Source organism: Aotus nancymaae, unplaced genomic scaffold (assembly GCF_030222135.1).
Source record: "Aotus nancymaae isolate 86718 unplaced genomic scaffold, 86718_ANA_hifiasm-v0.15.2.pri h1tg000015l_0, whole genome shotgun sequence".
Lineage (NCBI taxonomy): Eukaryota > Metazoa > Chordata > Mammalia > Primates > Aotidae > Aotus > Aotus nancymaae.
In genome coordinates this window covers 7,218,665-7,245,330 of record NW_026988426.1, presented here as the reverse complement: position 1 = coordinate 7,245,330, position 26,666 = coordinate 7,218,665, and the positions used below count along the sequence as shown (strand labels likewise).

At 43.1% G+C, this 26,666-nt stretch overlaps 1 protein-coding gene and 2 long non-coding RNA genes across 7 annotated transcripts in view; 2 read left to right on the top strand and 1 right to left on the bottom strand.

The window, feature by feature from the left end:
- Window positions 1-10,722: 10,722 nt before the first annotated feature.
- On the top strand, window positions 10,723-14,249 carry LOC135275109 (uncharacterized). Its single transcript, XR_010342826.1, has 2 exons — window positions 10,723-11,410; window positions 11,702-14,249. It is a non-coding gene; the product is annotated as an uncharacterized LOC135275109 (long non-coding RNA).
- CYFIP2 (cytoplasmic FMR1 interacting protein 2) overlaps window positions 11,742-26,666 on the bottom strand; it is a 142,926-nt gene continuing 128,001 nt past the window's right edge. For all 4 annotated transcript variants that reach the window (XM_064376481.1, XM_064376484.1, XM_064376482.1 and 1 more), the window contains 5 exons: window positions 25,229-25,301; window positions 24,493-24,587; window positions 18,181-18,419; window positions 16,940-17,087; window positions 11,742-14,494 (listed from right to left, as the gene is read on the bottom strand). In XM_064376481.1, the coding sequence (XP_064232551.1) occupies window positions 14,327-14,494; window positions 16,940-17,087; window positions 18,181-18,419; window positions 24,493-24,587; window positions 25,229-25,301 (723 nt within the window). In that variant the 3' untranslated portion in view covers window positions 11,742-14,326. The remainder of the gene's footprint in view (window positions 14,495-16,939; window positions 17,088-18,180; window positions 18,420-24,492; window positions 24,588-25,228; window positions 25,302-26,666) is intronic.
- The window catches only part of LOC105719514 (uncharacterized), a 34,091-nt gene continuing 25,637 nt past the window's right edge, over window positions 18,213-26,666 (top strand). For both annotated transcript variants that reach the window (XR_010342824.1, XR_010342825.1), the window contains exon 1: window positions 18,213-18,606. This is a non-coding gene — a long non-coding RNA (uncharacterized LOC105719514). The remainder of the gene's footprint in view (window positions 18,607-26,666) is intronic.

The following is a 26,666-nucleotide window of genomic DNA, read 5'->3' as shown; positions in this document are numbered from 1 at the left end:
TCCTTCTGTCTGGTTGTTCTGTCCATTATTGACAGTGAGATATTGAAGTCTCTATTGTAGAAACATCTTTTCTCCTTACAGTTCAGCAACTTCTTGCTTGTTTTTTTGATTAGCTGTTATTAGGTGTGTAAATGTTTATAATGTTATATCTAATTACTGTATCGAATATTTTATTAACATATAATACCTTTCTTTGTCTCTTATGATTCTTTTAAAGTCTATTTTGTCTGATGTTAGCATTGTCATCCCTGCTCTTGGTTGCTATGTGCACAAAATATCTTTTTCACTTTCAACCTATTTATGTCTTTGGATTCTAAAGTTAATCTCTTGTAGACAGCATATGGTTAGATCATTTTTAAAAATCTATTCTGCCAAACTGTCTTTTGAGTGAAATGTTTAATCCATTTAAATTTAAATTACTGATAATGAGAGATTTGTCATTTGCTATTTGTTTTTTATGTGCATGATAACTTTTTTCTTCTGCATTATTGTCTGTTACATTTAATTGATTTTTTAAATAGTGAAACATTTTGATTCCCTTATTTCGTTTTATGTAAATTCCCTATTTTCTTTGCTGTTACTGTGAATATTACATTGGTCTCACTGCAATAGCAACAAAAAGTGTCTGAAATTATTACAACAGTACAGTATGTATTCCAGTTAATTTTATGCAGGTTCAAGTGATTCTCCTGCCTCAGCCTCCCCAGTAGCTGGGATTACAGGCACCTGCCACCACACCAGGCTAATTTTTGTATTGTTTTAGTAGAAACGGGGTTTCACCATGTTGGCCAGGCTGGTCTCAAACTCCTGATCTCAGGTGATCCACTGCCCTTGGCCTCCCAAAGTGCTGGAATTACAGGCATGAGCCACTGCACCTGGCCTATGTCTTTCATTTATTTCTCTTGCCTGATTGCTCTGGCTAGGACTTCCAATACTATGTTTAATAAGAGTGGTGGAAGTGAACATGCTTGTCTTGTTTCCGTTTTCGGAGAAAAGGTTTTCAGCTTTTACCCATTAGTGTGATGTTAGATGTGGACTTGTTGTATGTGGCCTTTATTATGTTGAGATATGTTCTTTCTATGCCTACTTTGTTGGAAGTTTTTATCATTAAGGGATGCTGAATTTTATCAAATGCTTTTTCTCCATTTACTGAGATGATCCTATGGTTTTTGTTCTCCATTCTTTTGATGTGATATATTATGCTTGACTTGTGTATGTTGAACCATCCTTGCATCCTTGGGATAAATTCCACTAGATCATGGTGTATTATGCTTTTGATGTTGGATTTAGTTTTCTAGGATTTTGAGGATTTTTGTCTCTGTTAATCAGGGATATTGGCTAGTAGTTTTCTCTTTTATTGAATTAGGGGAAAATTTCCCCTCTTCAGTTTTTTGCAATAGTTTGAGAAAAAATTGATATTAGAACTTAATAAGTTTGGCAGAATTCAACAGTGAAGTCATACAGTCCTGGACTTTTTTTGGTTGGGAAACTTTTTATTACTGGTTCAGTCTCACTACTCATTGTTAGTCTGTCCAGGTGTTCTATATCTTCCTGACTCAATCTTGCTTGGTAGGTTTTATGTGTTCAGGAATTTATCAATTTTCTTTTCTTTTCTTTTCTTTTCTTTTTTGAGACTGAGTCTCACTCTGTCTCCCACGCTGGAGAGTTAATGACGCGATCTTGGCTCACTGCAACTTCCACCTCCAGGTTCAAGTGATTCTCCTGTCTCAGCCTCCCGAGTAGCTGGGATTACAGGCGCACACTGTCATGCCCACCTAAGTTTTTGTATTTTTAGTAGACATGGGGTTTCACAATGTTCCCCTGGCTGGTCAAGAACTCCTGAGCTCAGGCAATCCACATGCATCAGCCTCTCAGAGTGCTAGGATTACAGGTGTGAGCCGCCACACCCAGCCAATTTATCAATTTTCTATAAGTTGTTTATAATTTCTGATCTTTTATATTTCTGTGGTGTGTCTCCTCTCGTAATGTCTCCTTTTTTTTTTTTTTTTTTTTGACTTAGGTTTCGGGTTATATATGAAGGTTTGTTACACAGGTGAACATGTGTCATGGGGGTTGGTCATACGTATTATTTTATTACCTAAGAATTTAGCCAGTAACCAATAGTTACCTTTTCTACTCTTCTCCCTCCTCCCTACCTCTCCCTCAAGTAGATCCCAGTGTCTGTTGTCTCCTTCTTTGTGTTAGTTTTTATTATTTAGCTCCCACTTGTAAGTGAGGACATGTGGCATTTTGTTTTCTGTTCCTGTGTCAGTTTGCTAAGGATAATAGCCTCCTGCTCCATCCATGTTCCCACAAAAGAACATGGATGTCTTTTTTATGGCTGCCTCATATTCCATAGTGTATATGTACCTTATTTTCTTTATCCAGTCTATCATTGATGGGCATTTAGGTTGATCCCATGTATTTGTTATTGTGAATAGTGCTGCAATGGCCATTTGCATGAATGTGTCTTTATGGTAGAATGACTTACATTCTGCTGGGTATATACCCAGTAATGGAATTGCTAGGTCTAATGGTAGTTCTGCTTTTAGCTCTTTGTGGAATCAACATACTGCTTTCCACAAGGGTTGAACTAATTTACACTCCCACCAACAGTGTATAAGTGTTCCCTTTTCTCTAAAACCTCATCAGCATCGGGTATTTTTTGAGTTTTTAAAAATAGCCATTCTGAATGGTGCGAGATGGTATCTCATTATGATTTTAATTTGCATTTCTCTAATCAGTAATATTGAGCTTTTTAAATATGTTTGTTGGCTGCATGTATGTCTTCTTTTGAGAAGTGTCTGTTCATGTCCTTTGCCCACTTTTTAATGGGGTAGTTTGTTTTTCTCTTATAAACTTAAGTCCCTTGTAGATGCTGGATATTAGACCTTTGTCAGATGCATAGTTTGCAAAAATTTTCTCCCACTTTAGGTTGGCTGTTTACTCTGTTGATAGTTTCCTTTACTGTGCAGTATCTCAAGTTTAATTAGATCCACTTACCAAATTTTGCTTTTGTTGTGATTGCTTTTGGTGTCTTTGTGATGAAATCTGCCTGTTCCTATGTCCAGGATGGTATTGTCTAGGTTGTCTTCCAGGGTTTTTATAGTTTTGGGTTTTACATTTAAGTATTTAAGCCATCTTGTGTTAATTTTTGTGTATGTTGTAAGTAAGGGGTTCAGCTTCAATCTTCTGCATATGGCTAGACAGTTATCCCAGCACTATTTATTGACTAGTGAGTCTGTTCCCCATTGCTTTTTTTTTTTTTTTTTTGTCAGCTTTGTTGAAGATCAAATGGTCATAGATGTGTGGTCTTATTTCTGGGCTCTCTATTCTGTTTCATTGGTCTATGTGTCTGTTTTTGTACCAGTACCATGCTGTTTTGGTTACTGTAGCCTTGTAGTATAGTTTGAAGTCAGGTAACATGATGCCTCCAGTTTTGTTCTTTTTACTTAGGGATGCCTTGGCTATTCAGGCTCTTCTTTTTGGGGCCACATGAATTTCAAAATAGTTTTTTCCAGTTCTGTGAAATGTCACTGGTAGTGTGATAGGACTAGCATTGAATCTATAAATTGCTTTGGGCAGTATAGCCATTTTAATGGTATTGATTTTTACTCTTCATGAACATGGGATATTTTCCCATTTGTTTGTATCTTCTCTGATTTCTTTGAGAAGTGTTTTGTAACTCTCTCATTTTAGACCTTTCTCATCTTCCTTGTTAGCTGTATTCCTAGATAGCTTATTGTTTTTGTGGCAATTGTGAATGAGATTGCTTTTCTGATTTGCCTCTCAGTTTGGCTGTTGTTGGTGTACAGGAATGCTAGTGATTTTTGTACATTGATTTTTGTATCTTGCAACTTTGAAGTTGTTTATCAGCTTAAGGAGCTTTTGGGCTGACACTATGGGATTTTCTAGGTAGAAAATTATGTCATCTACAAACAGCTTGACTTTCTCTCTTCCTATTTTAATACCTTTCTTTCTCTTGCCTAATTGCTCTGGCTAGGACTTCCAATACTATATTAAATAGAAGTGGTGAGAAAGGGCATTCTTGACTTATGCAGTTTTCAAGGGGAATGCTTCCAGCTTTTGCTCATTTAATATAATGTTGGCTGTAAGTTTGTCATAGATGGCTCTTATTATTTTGAGGTATATTCCTTCAATACCTAGTTTGAGAGGTTTTAACATGAAGGAGTGTTGAATTTTATCAAAAGCCTTTTCTGTGTCCATTGAGATAATCATGTGGTTTTTGTCTTTAGTTCTGTTTATGTGATAAATCACATTTATTGATTTGCATATGTTGAACCAACCTCACATCCCAGGGCTGAAGCCTACTTGATCATGGTGGATTAATTTTTTGATGTGCTGCTGGATTTGATTTGCAAGTATTTTGTTGAGGATTTTTGCATCAGTGTTCATCAAGGATATTGGCCTGAAGTTTTGTTTATTTATTTATTTTGTATCTCTTCCAGGTATCAAGATGATGCTGGCTTCATAGAATGAGTTGGGAGGAGTCCTTCCTCCTCACATTTTTTGGAATAGTTTCTGTAGGAATGGTACCATCTCTTCTTTGTACATCTGGTGGAATTTGACTGTGAATCCATCCAGTCCCATGCTTCTTTGAAAGCCTGGGACTGGTTGGTAGGCTATGTATTACTGGTTGATTCGTAGGCTATTTATTAGTGATTCAATTTTGGAGGCTGTTATTTGTCTGTTCAGGGAATCAATTTATTTCTAGCTCATAAGTGGGAGGATGTAGTGTGTGTGTTTCCAGAAATTTATCCGTCTTGTCTAGGTTTTGTAGTTTGTGTGCATAGAGGTGTTTGTAGTAATTTTTTAGGGTGGTGGCCTGTTTTTTCTTTTTCTTTTTCTTTTTTTTTTTTTTTGGAGATGGAGTCTTGCTCTGTTACCCAGGCTGGAGTACAGTGGTGTGATCTCAGCTCACTGCAACCTTTGTCCCCCAGGTTCATGCAATTCTCCTGTCTCAGCCTCCTGAGTAGCTGGGATTAGCTGGGATTACAGATGTGTGCCACCATGCCTGGCTAATTTTTGTATTTTTTAGTAGAGACAGGGTTTCAACATGTTGGCCAGGCTGACCTCAAACTCCTGACTTCAAATGATCCACCTGCCTCAGCCTCCCAAAGTACTGGGATTACAAGCATGAGCCACTATGCCTGGCTTGTTTCTGATCATTGCTTTTATTTCTGTGAGGTCAGTTGTAACATTCCCTTTGTCATTTCTAATTGTATTTATTTGCATCTTCTCTTTTCTTCCTTATTCTTCTAGCTAGTGGCCTATTTTATTATTTTTTTCAAAAAACCAACTTCTGGATTCATTGATCTTTTGAGTGGTTTTTTATGTCCCAATTTTTAGTTCAGCTCTGATTTTTATTATCTTCTGCTAGCTTTGGAGTTGATTTGTTATTCTTTTTCTAATTCTTTCAATTGTGAAATTAGATTGTTAATTGGAGATCTTTCTAACTTTTTGATGAGGGCATTTAGTGCTATGAATTTCCCTCTTAACACTGCCTTAGCTGTGCCCCAGAGATTCTGGTATGTTTTATCTTTGTTATTATTTTCAAAGAACTTCTTGATGTCTGCCTTAATTTTATTATTTATCCAAAAGTCATTCAGGAGCATGCTGTTTTTAATTTCCATGTAATTTTATGGTTTTGAGTGATTTTCATTGACCTCTATTTTTATTGTGCGGTGGTTGAGAGTATGTTTGGTATGATTTTGGTTCTTGTACATTTGCTGAGAATTGTTTTATGTCCAATTGGTTTTACAGTATATGCTATCTGGTAATGAGAATAATGTATATTTTGTTGTTTTGGGGTGGAGAGTTCTGTAAAGGTCTAACAGATTCATTTGGTCCAGTGTTGAGGTTAGGTCCTGAATATCTTGTTAATTTTCTGCATCAATGATCTGTCTAATACTGCCAATGGAGTGTTGAAGTGTTCTATTGTATAAAGGTCTGTCTCTTTGAAGGTCTAAGAACTTGCTTTATGAAACTTGGTGCCCCTGTGTTGGATGCATGTATATTTAGGATTGTTAGGTCTTGTTGAATTGAACCTTTTACCATTATGTAATGCCCTTCTTTGTCTTCTTTTAATCTTTTTGGTTTGAAATCTGTTTTGTCTGAAGTTAGGATTGCAACCTTTGCTTTATTTCCTGTTTTCCATTTGCTTGGTAGATTTTCCTTCGTTCCTTCATTTTGAGCCTGTCATTATATGTGAGATGTGTCTTAAGGACAGCATACCATAGGTTCTTGCTTTTTTATCCAGCTTGCCACTCTGTCTCTGTGTATTTTATGAGGGGATTTAGCCCATTTACATCTAAAGTTAGTATTGATATGTATGGATTTGATTCTGTCATTGTGCTGTTAGTTGGTTATTATGTTGGCTTTTGTGTGTTTGCTTTATATTTTTTTATTAGTTGGTAGCAGTCTTTCTTTTCTATGTTTAATGCTTCTTTCAAGATCTCTCATAAGGCAGGTCTGGTGGTAATGATTAACCTCAACATTTGCTTATCTGAAAAGGATTTTATTTCTCTGATACTTAGGAAGCTTACTTTGGCTGGATATAAAATTCTTGGTTAAAGAATTTTTTTTTTAAGAATGTAGAATATAATCCCCCCAAGCTCTTCTGGCATTTAGGGTTTCAGCTGAAAGGTCTGCTGTTAGCCTAACAGGGTTCCCTTTGTAGGTGACCTGCCCTTTCTCTCTAGTTGCCTTTAACATTCTTTATTTCATTGTGACTTTGGAAAATCTGATTATGTGTCTTGGGGATGATCTTCTTGTGTAAAACCTTGCAGAAGTATTTTCTGAACTTGATGTTGGCATCTCTAGCGAGGTTGGAGAAATTTTCATGGATAATATCTTGAAATATGTTTTCTAAGTTGTTTGCTTTCTTCCCTTCCCTTTCATGGATGCCAATGATTCATAGATTTGGCCTCTTTACATAATCCCATACTTCTCAGGTTTTGTTCATTTATTTTTTAAAAAAAATTTTGTCTGAAAATTTTAGAGAGCCAGTCTTCAAGTTCTGAGATTTTTTTTCCCCTCAGCTTGGTTTCTTCTAATGTTAATATTTGTGATAGCATTGTGAAATGCTTGTATTATGTTATTCAGCTCTGTCAGACGCATTAGGTTCTTTTTTATACTGGCTATTTCATCCTTCAGCTCCTGTATCACTTTATTGTGATTCTTACTTTCCTTGGATTGGGTTTTTCTATCCTCCTGAATCTTCATGATCTTTGTTTCTATCCATATTCTGAATTCTGTTTCTGTCATTCCAACCAGTTTGAGCTGGTTAAAAATTGTTGAAGGACTGGTGCAGTTATTTGGAGGACATATGACACTCTGGCCATTTGAGTAACTGGAGTTCTTCTGTTGGTTCTTTCTCAGCTCTGTGTGTGGGTGTTCTTTTAACTGTAGTATGGATTGACTACAGTAAATAAGCTTCCTTTCTGGATGTTTTCACCAGGCCAAGGCTTTGTGCAGGGTCTTTATTTGAAGCTGACTTGTTGTCTCTGGTTTCATAGGGGGTATGTTAATGAGGTATATTTGGTGTTGAAGCTTTGGGATGTGATCCATAGTTGGCACTTAGGCTTATTGGTCATTTGGTAGACTCTTGCTTGATTGTATTTCTTCAGTTGCAGCTGTGTTGATGTTCTGAAAGTATGGATTTCTTTCCCCCTTGAGTGCTGACTGCAGATTACAACTGGGCACTCCTGGTCTGCCCACTGCAGCTGTGGGGTGATCTAAGTGTTTGTTTCTCTTCCCCAACTTGGAGGCAGCAGAGGAAAGAATTTTCATAGTGATTGTTGTTGAGGGTTGTTTGCTTGTCTTCTGAGGGCTCTACCCCAGAGAAATGAAGGTCAGCAATTGCTCAGTACAATCAGCCCAGGATGGAGAGTCTGTGTTGCAGGTCTAAACCATGGGTTCCCTGTCTGGAGACAAGTTGGGGGATAGAGGGGGTAATGTGGGATCCATGAGAGATGGACTGGCCTCCTCTCCTTAGATTGACTACAGCTTGTTGGAGGTGTGGATAAAGCACTTATGGTCTTTGCTCCTTCATTAGTCTGAGGGTGGCAAGAGCAGTTCCACTGCAGAGGCAGTGACAGAGAGAGACTTTCAATTGCCCCTGGAAAAGTCTGGCCACTTTTCCCTAGGGCTGCTGTAGTATGCTTGGGTCCCACTCCAGTCCTTAGTCACCTCAGATTTTCTAGTACCTGGATGTATCACCAGTGAAGCCTGTAAAACAGCAAAGATGGCAGCCTGTTTCTCCCTCTGGGAGCTTTGTCCCAGGGAGGTATGGGCCTGTTGCTGGCCCAAAGGTACCTGCAGGAAGTAGCTGGAGACCCAGGTTGGGAAGTCCCACCTGATGAAGGGGAATGGGGATCAGGGATCCACTTAAAAAAGTAGTCTGGCCACATTTTGGTAGAGCAGCTGTACTGTGTTGGGGGGTCTGCCTCAGTGCCCTCCCTGGTCACTTCAGACACTCTGAAGTCCAAAAGCTTAAATGGCAAAGATAGTGGTTCACCCCTCCCTCTGGGAGCCCCATCCCAGAGAGATTACAAACCTTTGTTGATTGGAGAACACCAAGAGGGGTGGCTGGAGGACCCAGTTGGGAGGTCTGCCCAATGAGGAGGAGTGGGATCAGGGACCGACTTAAAGAAGCAGTCTGGCCATGTTTTGGTAGAGCTGTGCAGTGCTGAGAGATCCCTTCCACCTGCAGTCGGCTTGGACTCTCTAAAGCCTGAAGGCTGAAACAGCTAAGTCACCCAAACAGCAAAGATGGTGACCTGCCCCTCCCTCTGAGAGCACCATCTCTGGGAAAATTCAAATCTCTGTCAGCTGGAGGCCACTGGTGGCATTGGTTGGAGGGCCCAACTGAAAGAGCCCTGCCCAGTGAGGAGATCTGGCATCAGGCACCTGCTTAAAGCAGCAGTCTGGCCCTGTTTTGTAGAGCAGCTGTGCTGTGCTGGGGAATCCCTTTCATCCCTGGTCAACTTGGAAACTCCAAAGCCTGAAGGCTGGAATGGCTAACGCACCCAAGCAGCAAAGATGGCAGCTTCTCCCTCCCACCAGGAGCTACTTCTTAGGGAGGTGCAGTGCCACTACTGGTGGCTGCAATTCCAAGCCACTGGGTCTTATCTTGTGAGGTGTTGTGGAAGTGGGCCTATAGGCCATTGCTGCTCAGCCCACTGGATTCTGCCTCTTTCCTAGGATTATGTATGGGGGTCTAACCTCCCACTTTGCTGGAGCTGCAGCTACTTTTTCTGGAAAGTCCAAGTATCTAAAGCTCCAGAGTTTCTGCACATGTCTGTGTGGCTCCTATACTGAGGTACCACATAGCTCCATCAGACTGAAAGCCCTGGTAGAGTGGGTTCACAAGGACATCTTCTGATCTGAGAGTTGCAAAGGTCCTTGGGAGAAGTGTCACTTCCTGGGGTCACTTATTCACTCACTGCTTTCCTGGGTAGGGGAGGTTCCCCTAGCTCCATGTTGCTCCCTGTTGGTAGTGTTCCTTGTTCGGAGCAGAGGTGACTCTTGTTAAGTTTTAGCAAAGAGACTAGTGGCATTTTGCCCCTGCCCTAGAAATTTGTGGAACTTTGAACTTGAGAGAGATGATTTAGGGTATCTGGTGGAAGAAATTTCTAAGCAGCAAAGCATTCAAAAGGTGACTTGGGTGTTGTTAAAAGCATTCCATTTTAAAAGGGAAACAGAGCATAAAAGTTCAGAAAATGCGCAGCCTGACAAAGCAGTATAAAAGAAAAACCCATTTTTAGAGGAGAAATTTAAGCCAGCTACAGAAATTTGCATAAGTAGCAAGGAGCCTAACGTTAATCCCCAAGACCATGAGGAGAATGTCTCCAGGTCATGTCAGAGATATTCATGGCAGTCCCTCCCATCACAGGCCCAGAGGTCCAGGAGGAAAAAGTGGTTTCATGGGCTGGGCCCAGGGTCCCCATGCCAGGTGCAGCCTAGGGACTTTGTGTCCTGTGTCCCAGCCGCTCCAGCCATGGATGAAAGGGGCCAATGTAGAGCTTGGGCTGTGGCTTCAGAGGGTAGAAACCCCAAGCCTTGGTAACTTCCACATGGTGTTGAACCTGTGGGTACACAGAAGTCAAGAACCAACGTTTGAGAACCTCCACCTAGATTTCAGAAGATATATGGAAACTACTTAGATGCCCAGGCAAAAGTTTGCTGGAGGGGTGAGGCCCCCATGGAGAACCTCTGCTAGGGTAGTACAGAAGGGAAATGGGTTGGAGTTGCCACACATAGTGGGCATTGCCTAGTGGAGTTGTGAGAAGAGGGCCACCGTCCTCCAGATGCCAGAATGGTAGATCCACCAACAGCTTGCACCGTGCACCTGGAAGAGGCACAGACACTCAACATCAGCCCATGAAAGCAGCCAGGAGGGAGGCTGTACCCTGCAAAGCTACAGGGGTGAAGCAGCTCAAGACCAGATATCCCACATCTTGCATCAGCGTGACTTGGATGTGAGGTCTGGAGTCAAAGGAGATCATTTTTGAGTTTTAAAACTTGACTGCTGTGCTGGATTTTGGACGTGTGTAGAGCCTTGTAACCCCTTTGTTTTGGCCAATTTCATTTGGAACAGCTGTATTTACTCAATACTTGCACTATCATTGTATCTAGGAAGTAACTAACTTGCTTTTGATTTTACAGGCTCTTAGGCAGAAGGGACTTGCCTTGTCTCAGATGTGACTTTGGACTGTGGACTTTTGGGTTAATGCTGAAATGAGTTAAGACTTTGGGGGACTGTTGGGAAGGCATGATTGGTTTTGAAATGTGAGGACATGAGATTTGGAGGGGCCAGGGTGGAATGATACAGTTTGCCTATGTCCCCACCCAAATCTCAACTTGAATTGTATCTCTCAGAATTCTTGTGGGAGGGACCCAGGGGAAGGTAATTGAATCATAGGGACCAGTCTTCCCTGTGTTATTCTTGTGATAGTAAGTCTCACAAGATCTGATGAGTTTATTAGGGGTTTCTGCTTTAGCTTTTCTCTTGCTGCCACCATGTAAGAAGTGCCTTTCACCTCCTGCCATGATTCTGAGGCCTCCCCACCCATGTGCAACTGTAAGTCCGATTAAACCTCTTTTTCTTCCCTATCTTGGATATGTCTTTATCAGCAGCATGAAAACGGACTAATACAACCATCTAGGAGATACGATGTTAATCCAGACTGATAAAGTTCTGCCGGACTCCTCAGAGCCTTATGGATCTTCAAGGGGAAAGAACATGAAGTGTTTCCCAAATTCATCTTCTTTGGAACCCTTCTTTCACTCAGCATCTCAAGACTAATAGTCCTCCCACGACACTACTTCAAATATGACTCCTTGTGATGGCAATTTTATGAAGTGGTGACACAGGTTGAGAAAGATTGTGAGTAGACCCCTCAAAGTGTCCCAGTGGGAAATTACCTAGAATCAGGATATGAGAGCTAGAAAGGATCATCTTGTCCAACTTGACAGAAGAGGAAACAGCCCTACGACTCATCTTAGTGGATGACCTTTAGGAAAGCTGGTGCTATGTGAAATGTGAGGCTTAATTTGTAAAGACGTAATTCCCCAAGTGAGAAACCAAGCAAAGCCATTAGTTTGGTGTGCACTAACCTATATTTTTCTTTCATTCTCTTTTAGGTTGTTTATGTAGTTCTAATATTGTCTTCTGCAGGTCAATGAGGATTAGAACAGGACCAGGAATCAAGACCAAGTTGCTGGTTTTACTAGTTTGGAAGCAGTTTTAATGAAGATGGAAATGTTTATCAACTCATCACAGGTACCCCCAAAATACAAATCAAAATATCATTTTCAGCTGCATAGCAAATATGATTTAAGAATTTAACATCATTATTTGATCACAAGCGTAAATATAAGTCACCATAAATAAATGTAAATTCATTGTACAAAAATCCCCAACAACTCTTAATACAAATATGGTACATTTGACAGTTCCTGAAACAGATTTTTTAAAACTTCTTTTTAAAACCTAAGCTTTATTTCTTTCCTGGTTATTAGACACACACAAAAATCAAAAGAGGCTAGGGCAGTAATGCCAAGGGGAGAGAATATTAAACTCATAGGTTGTTTAGAAATCAGGGCCACTGGCAAGCCAGGGAAATGAAATCCTTCTACCGAAAGGGAAGACCTCAATCTACTGCGATCAAGTCTCCTGCAGGTAATGTGACTCAGCCCAGAGGGTGAAATTTAGGGATATGAATGTGGGGTGAGAGAGGTGGGTTATTGAAATAGAAATCTCATCAAATAGATGATTCAAATCTCCACAAAGCTGTGGTCAGGGATTTGGATGAAACTCTAGCTATCTATCAGCTACAGAGAGCCAGCTACCATCCTGACAGGACTAAAGATGTAGAAGGATCTGGAGCTTAGACATTTTATATGTGTTTTGAAAGTACGTTCTGCCATCTGGGATAATGTCTCTTTTGCCTCTGGAACATAGCTATGGTCATCAAGAAGAAAAAGTCAGAAATCAGAATAGAAGGTGGTACTTGCAGACAGGAGGATCTGCGTTTCCACTTGAACCTCTTCCTTTCTCTCTTCCCTGTACATATTTTTTTTCCCACACCTCAGTGGTAGCTCAAAGCCCAAGGTTATCAGAATGATTCCCTTACAACAGTGCTTCCCAAACTTTGATGTACAACAGAACAAGTCAGGTAGCTTGTGGAAAGGGCAGATTTCCTGGCCCTATTCCCAGAGATTCAGAATTAGTAGGTTTGAGGCGGGGCCCAGGAATCCGCACTCAGTTGTGCTACTCTCAGGATCTGACCTAAGGGGCCTTTCACATGTGGCCCCAACTTTCCTCACTGGAGGACATAAGTACATCACAGACCTCTTCCTGTGGGTACTTCCTTTGGGGTTAAAAATGAGGCCATTTGATTAAGGCAACCATTTTTAACCATCTTAATTCCCTGGGCTGGAAAAATACCAAATGTCACATTTTATGCTCTTAAAACCACAGGGCCACAGATTTCCTGAGACAATGACATGCTCTGTAACAAGACATGTACATCCTAAAGCCTCTGTCCTTCTCAATGTTCTCGTCACACTTGGTGGGAGATTCGCAGAAGACCTTTGGTTTGGTCTAGAAAATGGAAGTAAATATTACCTCTGGGAGAGAAGCCACACCCCAAAGTCTAACTTAAGAAACATAAAGAGAACAGCCAAGTTGAGAGCAAAAGCTAAAATGTTGCAAGAATCTTTCAGCTTCTAGGACAATGAAAGTTCTGATTCCCTAAAAGAGGACTCTTCTTGGGGGCCAGGGGGCATACATATCTTGGTATTAAAAGCTCGTTGACAATTATTATTCCCCCTCACCTCTGTATTTCCAAGATGTTTTGGGCCTCTGTGGAAATAACCCCTTAATATTTTCTTTCTTGTGGAAATGTTCCTTGACAAGCGATTCTGTGCCAAGAAGTGGTCCCTAATTTGGTAGCTGGCTAATGCTGTAGGCAGTGCTGTGACTGATTTGTTCAAAGCTGCTTCCCCTATGTGGCCCAATGCTAAGCCTCTGCCAAAGGAACGAGGGAACCATCTCACCATCAAGCAACTGAGATGGCCTGAAAGCATCCTGTTTGGACTGTGAAACTTCTGGCCGTGTTCATACATACTGCTTCCCCACAGCAGGCCTGACCAGTCTCCTACCCAACCTGCATACAGTGTGATACATCTGTGAGTGTTTTTGGACCTCTCTCTAGGATTTCCCTGAGAGGGGAGTTAGGATGGGGCTTTGGGAAGCCTATGTGGTAGGATCCCTGGCAGCCAGAGTGGGAGAAGATACACCCCGTGGCACTGCAGGGAGGGAACCAGGAGAGATGAAGTAGTAAGCTGAGGTACGCCCTTCAGGCCGGGCTGGCATCTCTGGGCAGGCCATATCTGTTCTCAGTCTGAGACTTCAGTCCTGGGGTCAGACATGGGCACTGGGTAGGAGGTGTCCATCTTGGGAGGAGGTCTTGGGAAGCAACCACAGATGGGTGGGACGATGGGATGGAGAAAGGGTGAAAGGTTGAGGGGGCAAGAAAAGAAAAAGCACACACTGCCCTGTTTTTGCCTTTTTTTTTTTTTTTTTTTTCATATATGCTATGGAGAAACCAGCATGGAGATGTCACGGGAGAGCATGCACAGGCCCCGCCCTAGGGAGTGGTAGAGATGTGTTTGGGGAGGTGCTTGTTTCCAGGTCCATCCCACACGCTGTCCAGTCGGATCCTGTGGCAGGCTGGCTGTGGCTTTCTCTCTCCTGCTTCTCTTCCTCCTCCAGATAAGGGTCTGCAGGACCTTCTGCTCAGCAAGTGGTGGCCAAGGACTGGTGGATGGGTGGCTGGAAGCAGCGCACATGCTCCACGGTGGAACTGTCTGTCTCCACGGACTTCATGTACTTGTTCAGGATGGCAAAAACCTCATTGTTCAAGATCTGGTACTTCCTGATCCGGTCGGCCATCTTCTTGAGGGGCTACAGAAGGAAGGGGATATTCAAGTTAGGGCAGGACAAAGGGAGTGGAAAGAGAACGGTGTAAGAGAAGTCAGTGAGGTCCAGGGTCCCCTGCATCTATGACTATATCACTTAAAGTCCTTTAATGGAATCCCCTGGATCTGACAATCAAGTGTTAACAGGATGGTGAAAACCCTCTCCAAGTCTTAAAACCATCTACAGAGCTACAGCAATCAGAAGTGTGGCACTGGCATAAAGGTAGACATACAGATGAATGAAACAGAATAGAGAGCCCAGAAATACACAATTATATGTATGATCAAATGATTTTCAACAAGGGTGCCAAGACTGTTCAAGGGGGGAAACAGCAGCCTTTTCAACAAAAGATGCTGGTAAAAATGGATACCCACATGCAAAAGAGTAACACGGAACCCTTACCTTACACCATATACAAAAAATTAACTCAGAATGGATCAGAGACCTAACCATGAGAGTTATAACTGAAACGTTTAGAATATAGGGGAAAAATTTTAATGATATGGATTTGGCAATAATATCTTGAGATATGGTATCAAAAGCAAAGGCAAAAAATTGGACATCAAAATTGAAAACTTTTGTGCATCAGAGGGACACCATCAGAATGAAAAGGCAACCCATAAAATAGAAAATAATCACAAATCATATCTAATAAGTAATATCTAGAATACATAAAGAACTTCAACTCAACAAAAAGGACTCAATTAAAAAAATGGGCAAAGGACTGGAATAGGCACTTCTCCAAAGAAGATATACAAATGTCCAATAACACATGAATACAGCACTCAGCACTGACAGTCATTAGAGAAATTCAAATTAAAACCACAACATGATGACTTTTTCACCCATCAGGATGGCTATTATTAAAGAGTAAGTGCTGATGAGGATGTGGAGAAACTGGAACTCTTGTGTACTACTGGTGGGAATGTAAAATTGTGCAGCCACTATGGACAACAGAATGGCAGTTTCTAAAAAATATCGAATTATCATATGATCCAGCAATTCCACTTCTGGGTATATAGTCAAAAGAATGGGAAGCAGACTTATTTGTATACCTATGTTTCATAGTAGCCAAAATTCACCATTTTCAACAATAGCCAAAAGGTGACAGCAACCTAAGCGTCCATGGATGACTGGACAAACAAAACGTGTCTGTATACACAATGGAATATTACATAGCCATGAAAAGGATGGAAATCTGCATACACTACAACATGGATGAACCTTGAAGACCTGCTAACTAAATGGAGCCAGTCACGAAAACACAAATACTGTATGTTATATGAGGTACCTCGAGTAGTCAAATTCATAAAGTAGAATGATGGTTACCAGGGGCTGGGGAGAAAATGTGGAGTGAGTTTTTAATAGGCCCAGAGTTTGAGTTGGGGAAAATGAAACAGCTCTGGAGAGGGATGGTGGGAATGGTGGTACACTCAGTGTACTTCACGCCCCTCAATCATACACTGAAAACTCCCATTTAAACTATGCGTATTTTATTTAAAAGCCCTTTGTGAGGTGGCTCCTAGCTCGCTCTCTTTGAAGTAAAAATTTTGCCCAGGATTTTGATAGCACGTTGTCAGCAACCGTCCCTGTTTTGAAACTGTCCCTATTTTTGTTAGTAACTGCCTCTTTCTGCTTCTGTACCTCAGCTTATGGCTTACTAACTGGAAAACCTTTAAGAGAAACTGCCGCGTTGTCTAAAGTCCTGAGTTACTTCCCCTCCCCCTTACCTGTAAAAACTGTGTACTATTCTGAGCCGGGGTCCAGGCTTTTGGGTGCGAACCCTTCTGGGCCCGCTGGCATAATACGGTGTGTTCCTCCAATCCCCTGAGTGCCACTTGGGTTTCTTGTCGGGTAAGATGTTCCAGAACATCTTCTCACTGGGTCCCCGAAACCCCACCTTCGATCTGCCTTCATGCCTCAGTGCCTCAGCTGTCACCATTCCTCTGTCTGGGGCATCCTCCCCACCCCAAAACCCTCTTTGCTTCTTTGTTCTTTGCTGTGGGCCATCCCGGACTCAGCCCAGGCACAGCCTCCCTCTCCTGGGAAGCTTTCTCTGCCCTCAGCTTGGTTTAAGAGTCCTTCTCTGCCTTCCCACAGCAGCCCGTCTCACCCCACACCAGCACCTATCCCATCCCCTGCACAACTCCGGTGTTTGGTGAATATTTGTACAGGTGAGAAACTGGCATCAGCAGAGCCTGATTGGGACAGGGAAGGTGCACTCCAGGTCTGGAGCCCAGCCCTGCCCTTCAGGGTGACGAGTGGGTGACTCATGGCTTCCTCTAAACAGGTCACCGGCCTGTAATATCTTTGTACCTGCTGTGTGGGGAGCTGGCCTTCACGAGCAGCTCCCACTCCTTTGCTTTTCTGGTGAAAGCCTGGTTGTCAGCCCAGCCCCACCTCCCAGGCCTCAGCCGCCAGCCTGCTTACCACGTTCTTAATGATTTCATCCTTCCCATCCTGCCTCTGCACTTTTAGCAGGTGGTAACAGAAGTCGAACAGGTCGAAGCGACGCTGCTGGCCCAGCAGGACGATGATGGAGCAGCCAGCCCAGTTCAAGCCATCACCGAAACACTGCCTAGGAGCAGGGAGAGAAAGCAGCTGGAGTTGAGAGGTAGGGGAGGAGGAGAGGGAGGGAGGGAGACTCATCTTGGGCCAGGAGTACAGCTACTGAGCAGGCCTGTCTTTGGGCCAAGTCTCTTAATCTATAAAATGGGTACAAAGGAAGCTGTGAGGGTGGATTTGTTAGTTCCAGGGATGGTAGTTATGTCATATAAAGTCCTTCCAGCCACAAAGAGGTGTCAGCCTCTTTGCATCACTAATGTTAAAAAAAAAATCAGCTCTGAATTTGCAGGGAAAAACCCACCCAGCCCTTGAAATTTATGTGGCTGATCCCTCCCTGCAGGCCAAAGGAGAATCTGTCTTGACTCTCTAAAGGAGCTGAAGGAACACCCATGGGGTGAAGGGCCATTTCAAACCAGGAGGCCAACTGGCCAGAGCAGGCTGAGAGGGAGGGGACAGGCCGTGGTGGGCAGATGTTGCTGGGGTTGAGGCTGAGTCCTCTTGGTTCTGACAATGTTCCGACTGCAGTCCCCCAACTCTCAAGAGACATGGGCAATTTGGATGGCAGCAGGGTCATTCTTCAACTATCTCTTTTGTCCTTAAGCAGCAGCCCCAGCTCAACCTGGGCAGGTGTCCCCAGTTCCCCATCACTGTGCTGGAAGCTTGTAGGCCAGCGCTGCTCTGAAACAGCCTCACCAACACCACATTCTCAGGGAAGCTGCCCCTTCCCCCAACCTTTTTCCTAGAGCTCGTGGCTGCTGGAGGACAGGTCTTGTCTGCCTTGCCACTCTGTCCTCAACATGTAGCTGGGTGAGTTCAGGAAGAATTAGCCCTCCTCTGCTCTAAGGACTCCTAAAGGCTCCCCATTTTCCAGTAGTACAGTGAAGTGGCAGTGAGGTGGGCAGTGAGTCTTATCAAACCCCTACTGGGCTCTTTCTTGCCCACGCGATTGGCTCAGCCTCCAGGTGTACCCCGTGCAGCAATCAGCACACTCAACAAGTACTTGCTGGCCACCCCCAACCCCGTTTCTGGCTGAACTCTGGTAGCCCCATGACCTGCAGGAGCACAGGCAGATTGGGGGTGACCCTGCCTTCTCTGGGAGTACTCACTCAGCTGTGAACTCATTGGTTCCCACAGGGATGCAGTAGACAAACTGCATGGCACTCCACAGCCGGTGGAACTCCACACACTCATCGACGTGCATGACGCCATTGGTGGGCGGCGGGCCCCGCCAGATGGGGTCCTGCAGGTAGCTCCGGATGCGGGTCAGGATGACCTCGAACATGGACAGGCCACAACACAGCCGCTCCTTGGTCAGGAGGTCACCCTCCCGAGCGATGGCGATTTGCTGGAAACGGAAGGGCATTGACACCTTCTAGCCACATTTCAGAGCCCATCACCTGCCACCTCCCACCAGAGATTCCCAAACTCCAGAGCTGGCTGCACCTGGAATTCATTCACCAAAACTGATGTCTCTTCTTCAAAGCAGAGCGCTAACTTGATGGTCCTGAATGCAACAGCAAGGAAGTTTCGTGGTAAGTCTTACTGGCGTTAAGTAAAATCCAGGCACCATCAGTAGTGGATTAATTTTTTAAATGATGATTTACCCATGTAATGAATGCTGGATAGCCACTGAAAAGACTGACATGATACTACTAGTAGTACCACTGCTTCTGTAATTACTACTAGCTTAAGCTTTCTGAGTGTGGGTAATAAAGCAGGCCGTGTTCTAAGCACTTGATAGGTGTTGACTCCATTCTACTCCATGAGGTAGGTGCCATTCCTATCCCCATTTTACAGATGAAGAAACTAAGGCTCAGAGAGGCAGCCAGTGAGTGATAAAGCTCCCATTTGACCCGGTAGTCTACATCTGTTGGTTAAGTTGTAAAGTGAATAGAACAAATTGCAGAAACGAACGCATATTACAATTCTATTTAAAAACATTGACAACGTACAGTCCCACAGACGAAAGTATGTGTGACGTGTGTATGTGTAAAGCATACTTTAGAAAGACTAACATCAGTTATGGGAACAGATGGGCTTGGAGAAGTGAGTGGGACTGTCACTCTTGACTTTAAATACTTCTGTACAGTTGAATGTGCTATAATGAGCATACGTTAATCTTTCAAAATTTGCCCATGATTTCAGATAATTATTTCCTTTAGAAGGGCTTCTTTGACTATTACAAATGACCTCTATTAATAATGTAAACTGGTTTTTCATCTGGGTTCTGGCTACTGCATATCTAACAACCAGCTAGCTAGACAGGCTAGATGTGAAAACATATTACTACACACATTATGAGTAAAAACATGTAGGGGTAGAGGTCCTGAAAGCTATCTGCAAAGCAACGTAAATGTTAAAATCTAAGGTTAAAACAAGGTCTCTGAATCTGTGAACAAAGCTAAAAAAGGCAGACTTTCTGACACTGAGATCCACAGGGGACTCACGGGATCAGCTCCCAGTGGGAGGTTTCCCCAAGGAGCCATTTTACAGGGTGGCTGGGAGGCACCTGCCTGACTTTCCTGGAAGCTCCCTCCCTGGAGGCCCCCAGGAAGAGGAAGGAAGAGGGTGACCTTTAAGCGAATCCATGAAGGGAAGGAAATCCGGAAACAGCAATGCCAGGAGTCTGTTATAAATGTGGACCATGAATGTAGTTGTCACGACAACTAGGAACTGAAAAAAATCTAGGAAAAAGATGAATTGGACAAGTAGTTTGCCAATGTGTGTTTTAAACACGAAAGAGGGAACCCTGATTCCTGGTGACTCATCCTAATTTCATCAGGAACAGCTTGTGAGCAGAGGGGGAACCGCTCAAATTGCCACAGTTAGCTAGAAATATCTCTTGTTAAAAAAAAAAATCCTGAGCCTGTGCTCGAGTCTGTTCATATTCTCTTTATTCTTATTTTCTATTTGGCCCCAGAAAGGGCTCCTCATTTCAGAAAGAGAATGTCTAGTACAAGGAAGATGCTCAGTAAATAAAAGGACCCCAATTTGTTCTCAAGTCATGAATATAATTTTGCAAATTAACGCACACAGAGTTCTGGTTTACTAATAAATCTACATTTGCTTAATCTGAATCAGTCCTGAGGGTCAGACAGTCCTGGAGTGGGGAAGAGAAAAACTGGCAACTATGGTTATAAATCTTTAGACTTGGAACTCTGGTGCCCCCACCCACTACAGCCAATGAAAAGGGCCTAATAATAATAAGCTTTCTCCCTTTCTTTCGAAAAGTGTTTGTCCTTTCCTGGTGTCCTAGTGGTTAAGAAAAAAGAAAAAAAAGTGTTTAGCCCTACAGTTTTATGAAAATAAAAATATTTCATAAACTTCATTACCCAGAAATGAACATTCTTAAAATATTGATGTATGATTTGTTTATGTATGTGAATGTATATATGTATATTTAGCAATTTGAGTCATATAGCTACATTGCTTTTTTTAATAGGTTAGTAATTTCAACTCCCCCTCTTTCAATATGTTGAAGGAACGGCTACATTTAATGGCCAGTGATGTAATTCATTTAGTCTTATATACTTGGTTACCTTAAATTGTTTACAAACTCGCCATTAAGAACAATTCTAAAGCCACCATCCTTTTTTTGTTTTTTTTTCTAGACCAGGCTAAAGTGCAGTGGCATAAACTCGGCTCACTGCAACCTCTGCCTAGTGGGTTCAAGTGATTCTCCTGCCTCAGCCTCCTGAGTATCTGGGATCACAGGCATGGGCCACCACGCCTGGCTAATTTTTGTATTTTTAGTAGAGACAGGATTTCACCATGTTGGTCAGGCTGGTCTCGAACTCCTGACCTCAAGTGATCTGACTGCCTTGGCCTCCCAAAGTGCTAGGATTACAGGCATGAGCCACCGTGCCCGGCCCACCATTCTTATACATAACATTTTGCAAGCTGCAGCTGAGCATTTTGTTAAGATGAATACTTAGTAAATGAAGGGTCAATGAGTCTAAATATTTTTCAAAGGCATCTACTACACAGTGGCAAACTATCCTCAAGCAAAGTTGACCCGTGTGCATCTACCTATGTGAAGCCTGTTCCTTATACCCTCATCCATATTCCTGTATCCCAGCCTTGGCAACATGGTGACACCTCATCTCTATAAAAATGAAAACATTATCCAGGTATGGTGCTGTGCACTCATCCCAGCTTCTTGGGAGGCTGAGGCAGGAAGATTGCTTGAGCCTAGGAGGCTGAGGCTGTAGTGAGTTACGATGGCACCACTGCACTCCAGCTTGAGTGACAGGCAAAGACCCTGTCTCAATAATAATAATAAAATACGGTTGAGTGAGGTCACTGACGCCTGCAATCCCAGCACTTTGGGACACCAAGGCAGGCAGATCACCTGAGGTCAGGAGTTGGAGACCAGCCTGACCAATACGGTGAAACCTGTCTCTACTAAAAATACAAAAATTAGCCAGGCATGGTGGCATGCACCTTAAGTCCCAGCTACTCGGGAGGCTGAGGCAGGAGAATTGCTTGAACCAGGGAGGTGGAGGTTGCAGTGAGCTGAGATCACGCCACTGCACTCTAGCCTGGGTGACAGTGAGACTCCGTCTCAAAATAATAAAAATAAATTACTCCACTGAGAAATAGTCTTCGTCAACTTGAGATGAAAAATTGTATCTCATTCTTTGAATCTGCATTTCATTGATTACTGGTAAGGGCAGATGCTCTCCTGCGTGTGTTAGCATTGTATTTTTTTTACGTTGTGAGTTTTCTTTCATGTCGTGTCTTCTGATATGTCTATCATTTTCTTCTTGCTTTGAAAATGTGCTTTATAGATCGCTTCCTGCAAATACCCTCAATTTGTAGCTTGGGGTTATATGGGGAGGGGAGTGTTTAACATAGTTTTTATTTCTTTTCTATTCCACTCAGTGGGGAGTTTTTTCTCTTTCTAACCTTCTTTTCTGAGTTTAACCAGGGGATGGAGAAAACATTTGTGAAGCTGTGCTGAAGTCATCTCAATATTCCTCCTCTATAACTTTGAGAAGGAATATATAACAATATTCCTTCTTAAAAAACTCAAAGGTTTTTGAATTCTTATGCTTCTAGTATTTGCTCATCAGAACAATCTAGAAAGGCAGGTAAAGCAGATATGATCCTATTTCACAGATGGCAAAATAAAGACGGAGAAAAATGGCTTGCACTAGGTAACTCAGGGGTGGAGCTGGGACAAGGATGCCTGTCTTTTAACCTCCACCAGCCCCGAGTTTTTTTTTCCATGGTGGTGTGGGGCAACAAACCAGGTCACCTGAATTTGTCTCAAACAAATGCAAAGAATGCAATACTGCTCAAGCTTCCCAGCTTTACGTTGCAGACTTCCTCTGTCACCAACCTAGATATCTTATGAGTACCCTGTGCGCAAACTATCTCAAAAGTTAATTAATTTGTTAATTTTTCTTTGGTCTATGGAATGACTAAGTTTTGGACTATTTCTTGAGGGATGGGAGACTTATAAACTGGCATTTCCTGTCTCACAGAATGTCTAGGCTCTTGTTTGTTAAACACTCAGCATTTGACAGATTGAGATTTCTATCAGTTCCAAGGAAATGGTGTTCACCAGAACAGGGAAGGAATTCACAGTCCTCTAAGTGGAAACACATGCCAGACTTTGGCTTGAGAGGCGGGGGATGCCTGCAGGATGACAGCAGCAGTGGAGCAGACACATTTACATGTCACTCACTGGGTTTTCTCCCTAAAAGGAAATCACTGGAGAGGATCTCCTCTGTTTAGCCTCCGCAGGCCAAAAAAGAAAATGTGTGTGTTCTACAGTATCCGAATTCTCTCTGTGGTGAGTCAAAGAACCCAACCACCATTAGCTTTTTCTTTTTTTGAGATGGAGTCTCTTTCTGTCACCCAGGCTGGAGTGCAGTGGCATGATCTCGGCTCGCTGCAACCTTCGCCTCCCAGGTTCAGGTGATTCTCCTGTCTCAGCCTCCCAAATATCTGGGATTACAAGTGCCCGCCACCATGCCCAGCTAAGTTTTGTATTTTTGGTAGGGACAGGGTTTCACCATGATTGCCAGCCTGGTCTTGAACTCCTGACCTGAGGTGATCCACCTGCCTCGGCCTCCCAAAATCCTGGGATTACAGGCATGAGCCGCCACACCCGGCCCCACAATTAGCTTTTAATCACCATTTGCAGAAGGAGATTGGTGGCATGCGGGGTGCCTGGCTGGGGTGGCTTCCTTAGCGTGACGTCTGTGCAAATGAGGTTCTGCATTGTGCTTCAAAAATATTTACCACATTTTGCCAGAAGAGAGGCCACCTCTGCCGTCTGCTGAGGATTCGAGTCCTTCTGCTCTTGGTGAGAACACCAGAGAGGACCACCGGAATGCCAGTTAAACAGCGGGTTTCAATCCTAAATCTCTTAAACAGTCGACGCTGGCTTGTCTCACCAGGATACCCTGTTTCTCTTACTGAAATCTTGCCCTGCCTCCCCCCAAAATGTGCAGCTTGCTTAAATCAGCTTGAAAAGAGACAGCACATGCCCTTTGCTTCTCCCCTTCCTCCTATTTCTCTTCCTTCCTGCTCCCTGCATAATCTGAATTCTCTGAACGCAGGGGTCTGTCTTACTCATCTTGATGTTCACAGCGACTTGTACTGGTTTTTAACAATTACAGAATAACATGAGCTCATTCACCTTCATTAGAACGCTACAGAAAAGGCTCTCTCCCACTCTAACTTGTCACCTCTCTTCAGAGGTTGCCACTGTGACAAACTACGTCTATATCATTCTCGACATTTTCAGAAGAGTTTTAGATGGTTTTGTTGTGTGCATTTAAAAAAAGCATCATCCTGTGTGAACTGTAGTGCAACTTACTAGATCCAGCTGGCTGTGCTTATCTATCCACACGGCTGCATCAAGATCTAATTTTTCCTTTTCGTTATGTGTTAAGTACATACGTAATATGCAGTAACTTAGCATTTAGATGACTTTACCACATTTTAATCAGTGCTTTACTGATAGACGTTTGGGTTGTTTCTAGCTTTTGCTTTAACAATGTTACATAAGCGTCTATCGTCCTTTAAGTGTTTCTCTAGCAAAAATGTCCAGAAGTGAACTGCTGGCTCACAGAGTATGTGGAGTTTTCATTTTGAGAGACAACGTAACAGAATTCTTGATACTTACCTAGCAGGGACACAGTAGATACTTGTTTAAATAAGCCGAGGACTTGTTGGCAGGAGGCATGATAACAAGGTACAGAAGAAACACTCAGGCCCAAGAGTCAGCAAATCTCATTCTAGACCTGCTGTTGCTATTGCTACAATTAGCTTTTGACTATTAGACATTCTCTTCCCTTCTCTGAGCCTCAGTTTCCCCACCTATACAGTGAGGTCTGGTCAAATGCTCTCCTTCTCAAGTTCCTGTCAGTGCTCGCAGCCCATTCATTATATAAGGTTGGTACCTGAGGGGTCCCCAGCCGCTCAATCAGAGGGACCAGGTGAAGTGGGGCATACTTGGCTTCCAGTCGTTTCATCCGGACCTCCAGGCGCTCCCCCTCTGCAAAAGGAGTCACAGAGCAGAAAATGAGATTCAGAGCACACAGGGCAACTAGGGAAGGAAAAACTCTCAAAGGACCTGATGAGGTATCTGCATTCCAAAAATGAGATGGAGTATGTGGAACTGCTCTCCTTGATTCTGGAAAGTGTGAATAGTGTTTACTATAAGGAAAAATGTTCTATGATTTGTCCAACAATGGAATCGTCTACCTTGTGAAGTGGTTCTATGATCTGTCCAACAATGGAATCGTCTGCCTTCTAGAATATCTCTAGTATAGTGCTGTCTAGCCTTGGAATTTATAGACACCACTATACTAGCGATATTCTAGAAGGAACAAGGAACAGGGCCTGGAGTGTCATTTCTATAATTTTGTAAGGAATCTGTTGAATAATTAGAATGAATGACACAGAATCAGAGATAATGGACCTCAGAGTCTGTGTCTGTCTGGTCAGTGGTGAGGTCTGAAGGTTCAATTCAGGTGGCTAGGTCAATCTTCTAATTCATGATTCTGTGGCTATTCAGTGGGTGTCCAAAGGATTAACCTTCCTTCTTGCTGACTAGATCTGAGTTAACTAGGACTAAGAGGTGAGAATAAGGTTCAAATGCTGGCCGGTTATTCAGCTGCTGTAGTGGTTTCTTACCTTTGATGTAGACTCTAGGCAAGATGTTTTGGAAGGGTGCAGCATGGAGCAAATCGCAGACCTCCTCTTGAGACTGCAGACACAGGGGGCAAAGAAAGAAAGCAATTTTCATTTTAAATCAGGAAGATGTTTCATTCCTAAAAACCTGAGCACTGGAGTTAGCTAGATCAGGGTTCAAATCCTGACTCTTCTATTCGCTGTGACCTTGGGCAAGTTCCTTAGCGTCTCTGAGTCTACTTATCTATCTACAAAATGAGGATGAGAACAGTACCTATTTTAATGGGTTGTGAGGATGAAACGAGAAAACACATAACCTTATGGCATGGTCACAGGTACATATTGAGAGCCCAGTACATTTTTACTGTAATCTTATAAGGAATTTGTTGAATTAGGCTGGATTACACAGAATCAAACAGAAGACGGGCCTCAGAGTCTGTGTCTGTCTGGTTGGTTGTGAGGTCTGTAGGCTCACAGCAGGTGGCTAGGTCAGTCTTCCAGTCTACAAATCCAGGACAACTCTGTGTAAAGGCCTATGTCTGATTGGTTTTCTCCACACCAGACATCAACTAGCAAGAAAAGAGGGAGGAGAAGCCAGGCCAGAAAGGTTTTGATGGTGACTTGTTATGTGTAAAGATGAGCTTAAAAGCAAACATACAATGGTTGGAAGGGAAGTTTGGTTAGGGCAAGACAAGGAGATAGGGTCTCACAGGCCGTCTTGGGACAAGCTTGAAATCCCTGGATTTCAAAACAAAGGGGAGGGAAGGAGTCTGGAGAAGCCACCTTCTACTGGGGTTTGCTTTCTCTTCAACTGCGGGCATTTGGATTAGGTTAAGAGCCAGGCTCCATTTCAAACTCTGACACTTTGGGATTCTAAGCATCTGAGAAAATCAAGATTGCTGGAGTCCTTGGCTTCCTCCACCCCAGGCATGGATGGAACAGTGCCATCCCAGGACTCAAAGGCCAGCTGTTCAAGAGGGGAGCCCCAACTTCCTTTTAACTGCAGGTCAGTCCTTGAAATGAGCCTACCAGAGGAAGAACACTCTGCAGTCCCTTCAGAGAAGTCTGTCTGAGTTGATTGTAATTCTGTTTTTTTCCAGAGGGGAAACTTTCCCCCCGTCATCCCCTCCTTGTTTTGAGATGGAGTTTCACTCTGTTGCCCAGGCTGGAATGCAGTAATGTGATCTCGGCTCACTGCAGCCTCCGTCTCCTAGGTTCAAGCGATTACTCCTGCCTCAGCCTCCCGAGTAGCTGGGATTACAGGTGCCTGCCACCACACCTGGCTAATTTTTGTATTTTTAGTAAAGACAGGGTTTCGCCATGTTGGCCAGGCCGGTCTCAAACTCCTGACCTCAGGTGATCTGACTGCCTTGACCTCCCAATGTGCTGGGATTACAGGCATGAGCCACTGTGCCCAGCCTTTTCCTCCTGTCTTAAGTAA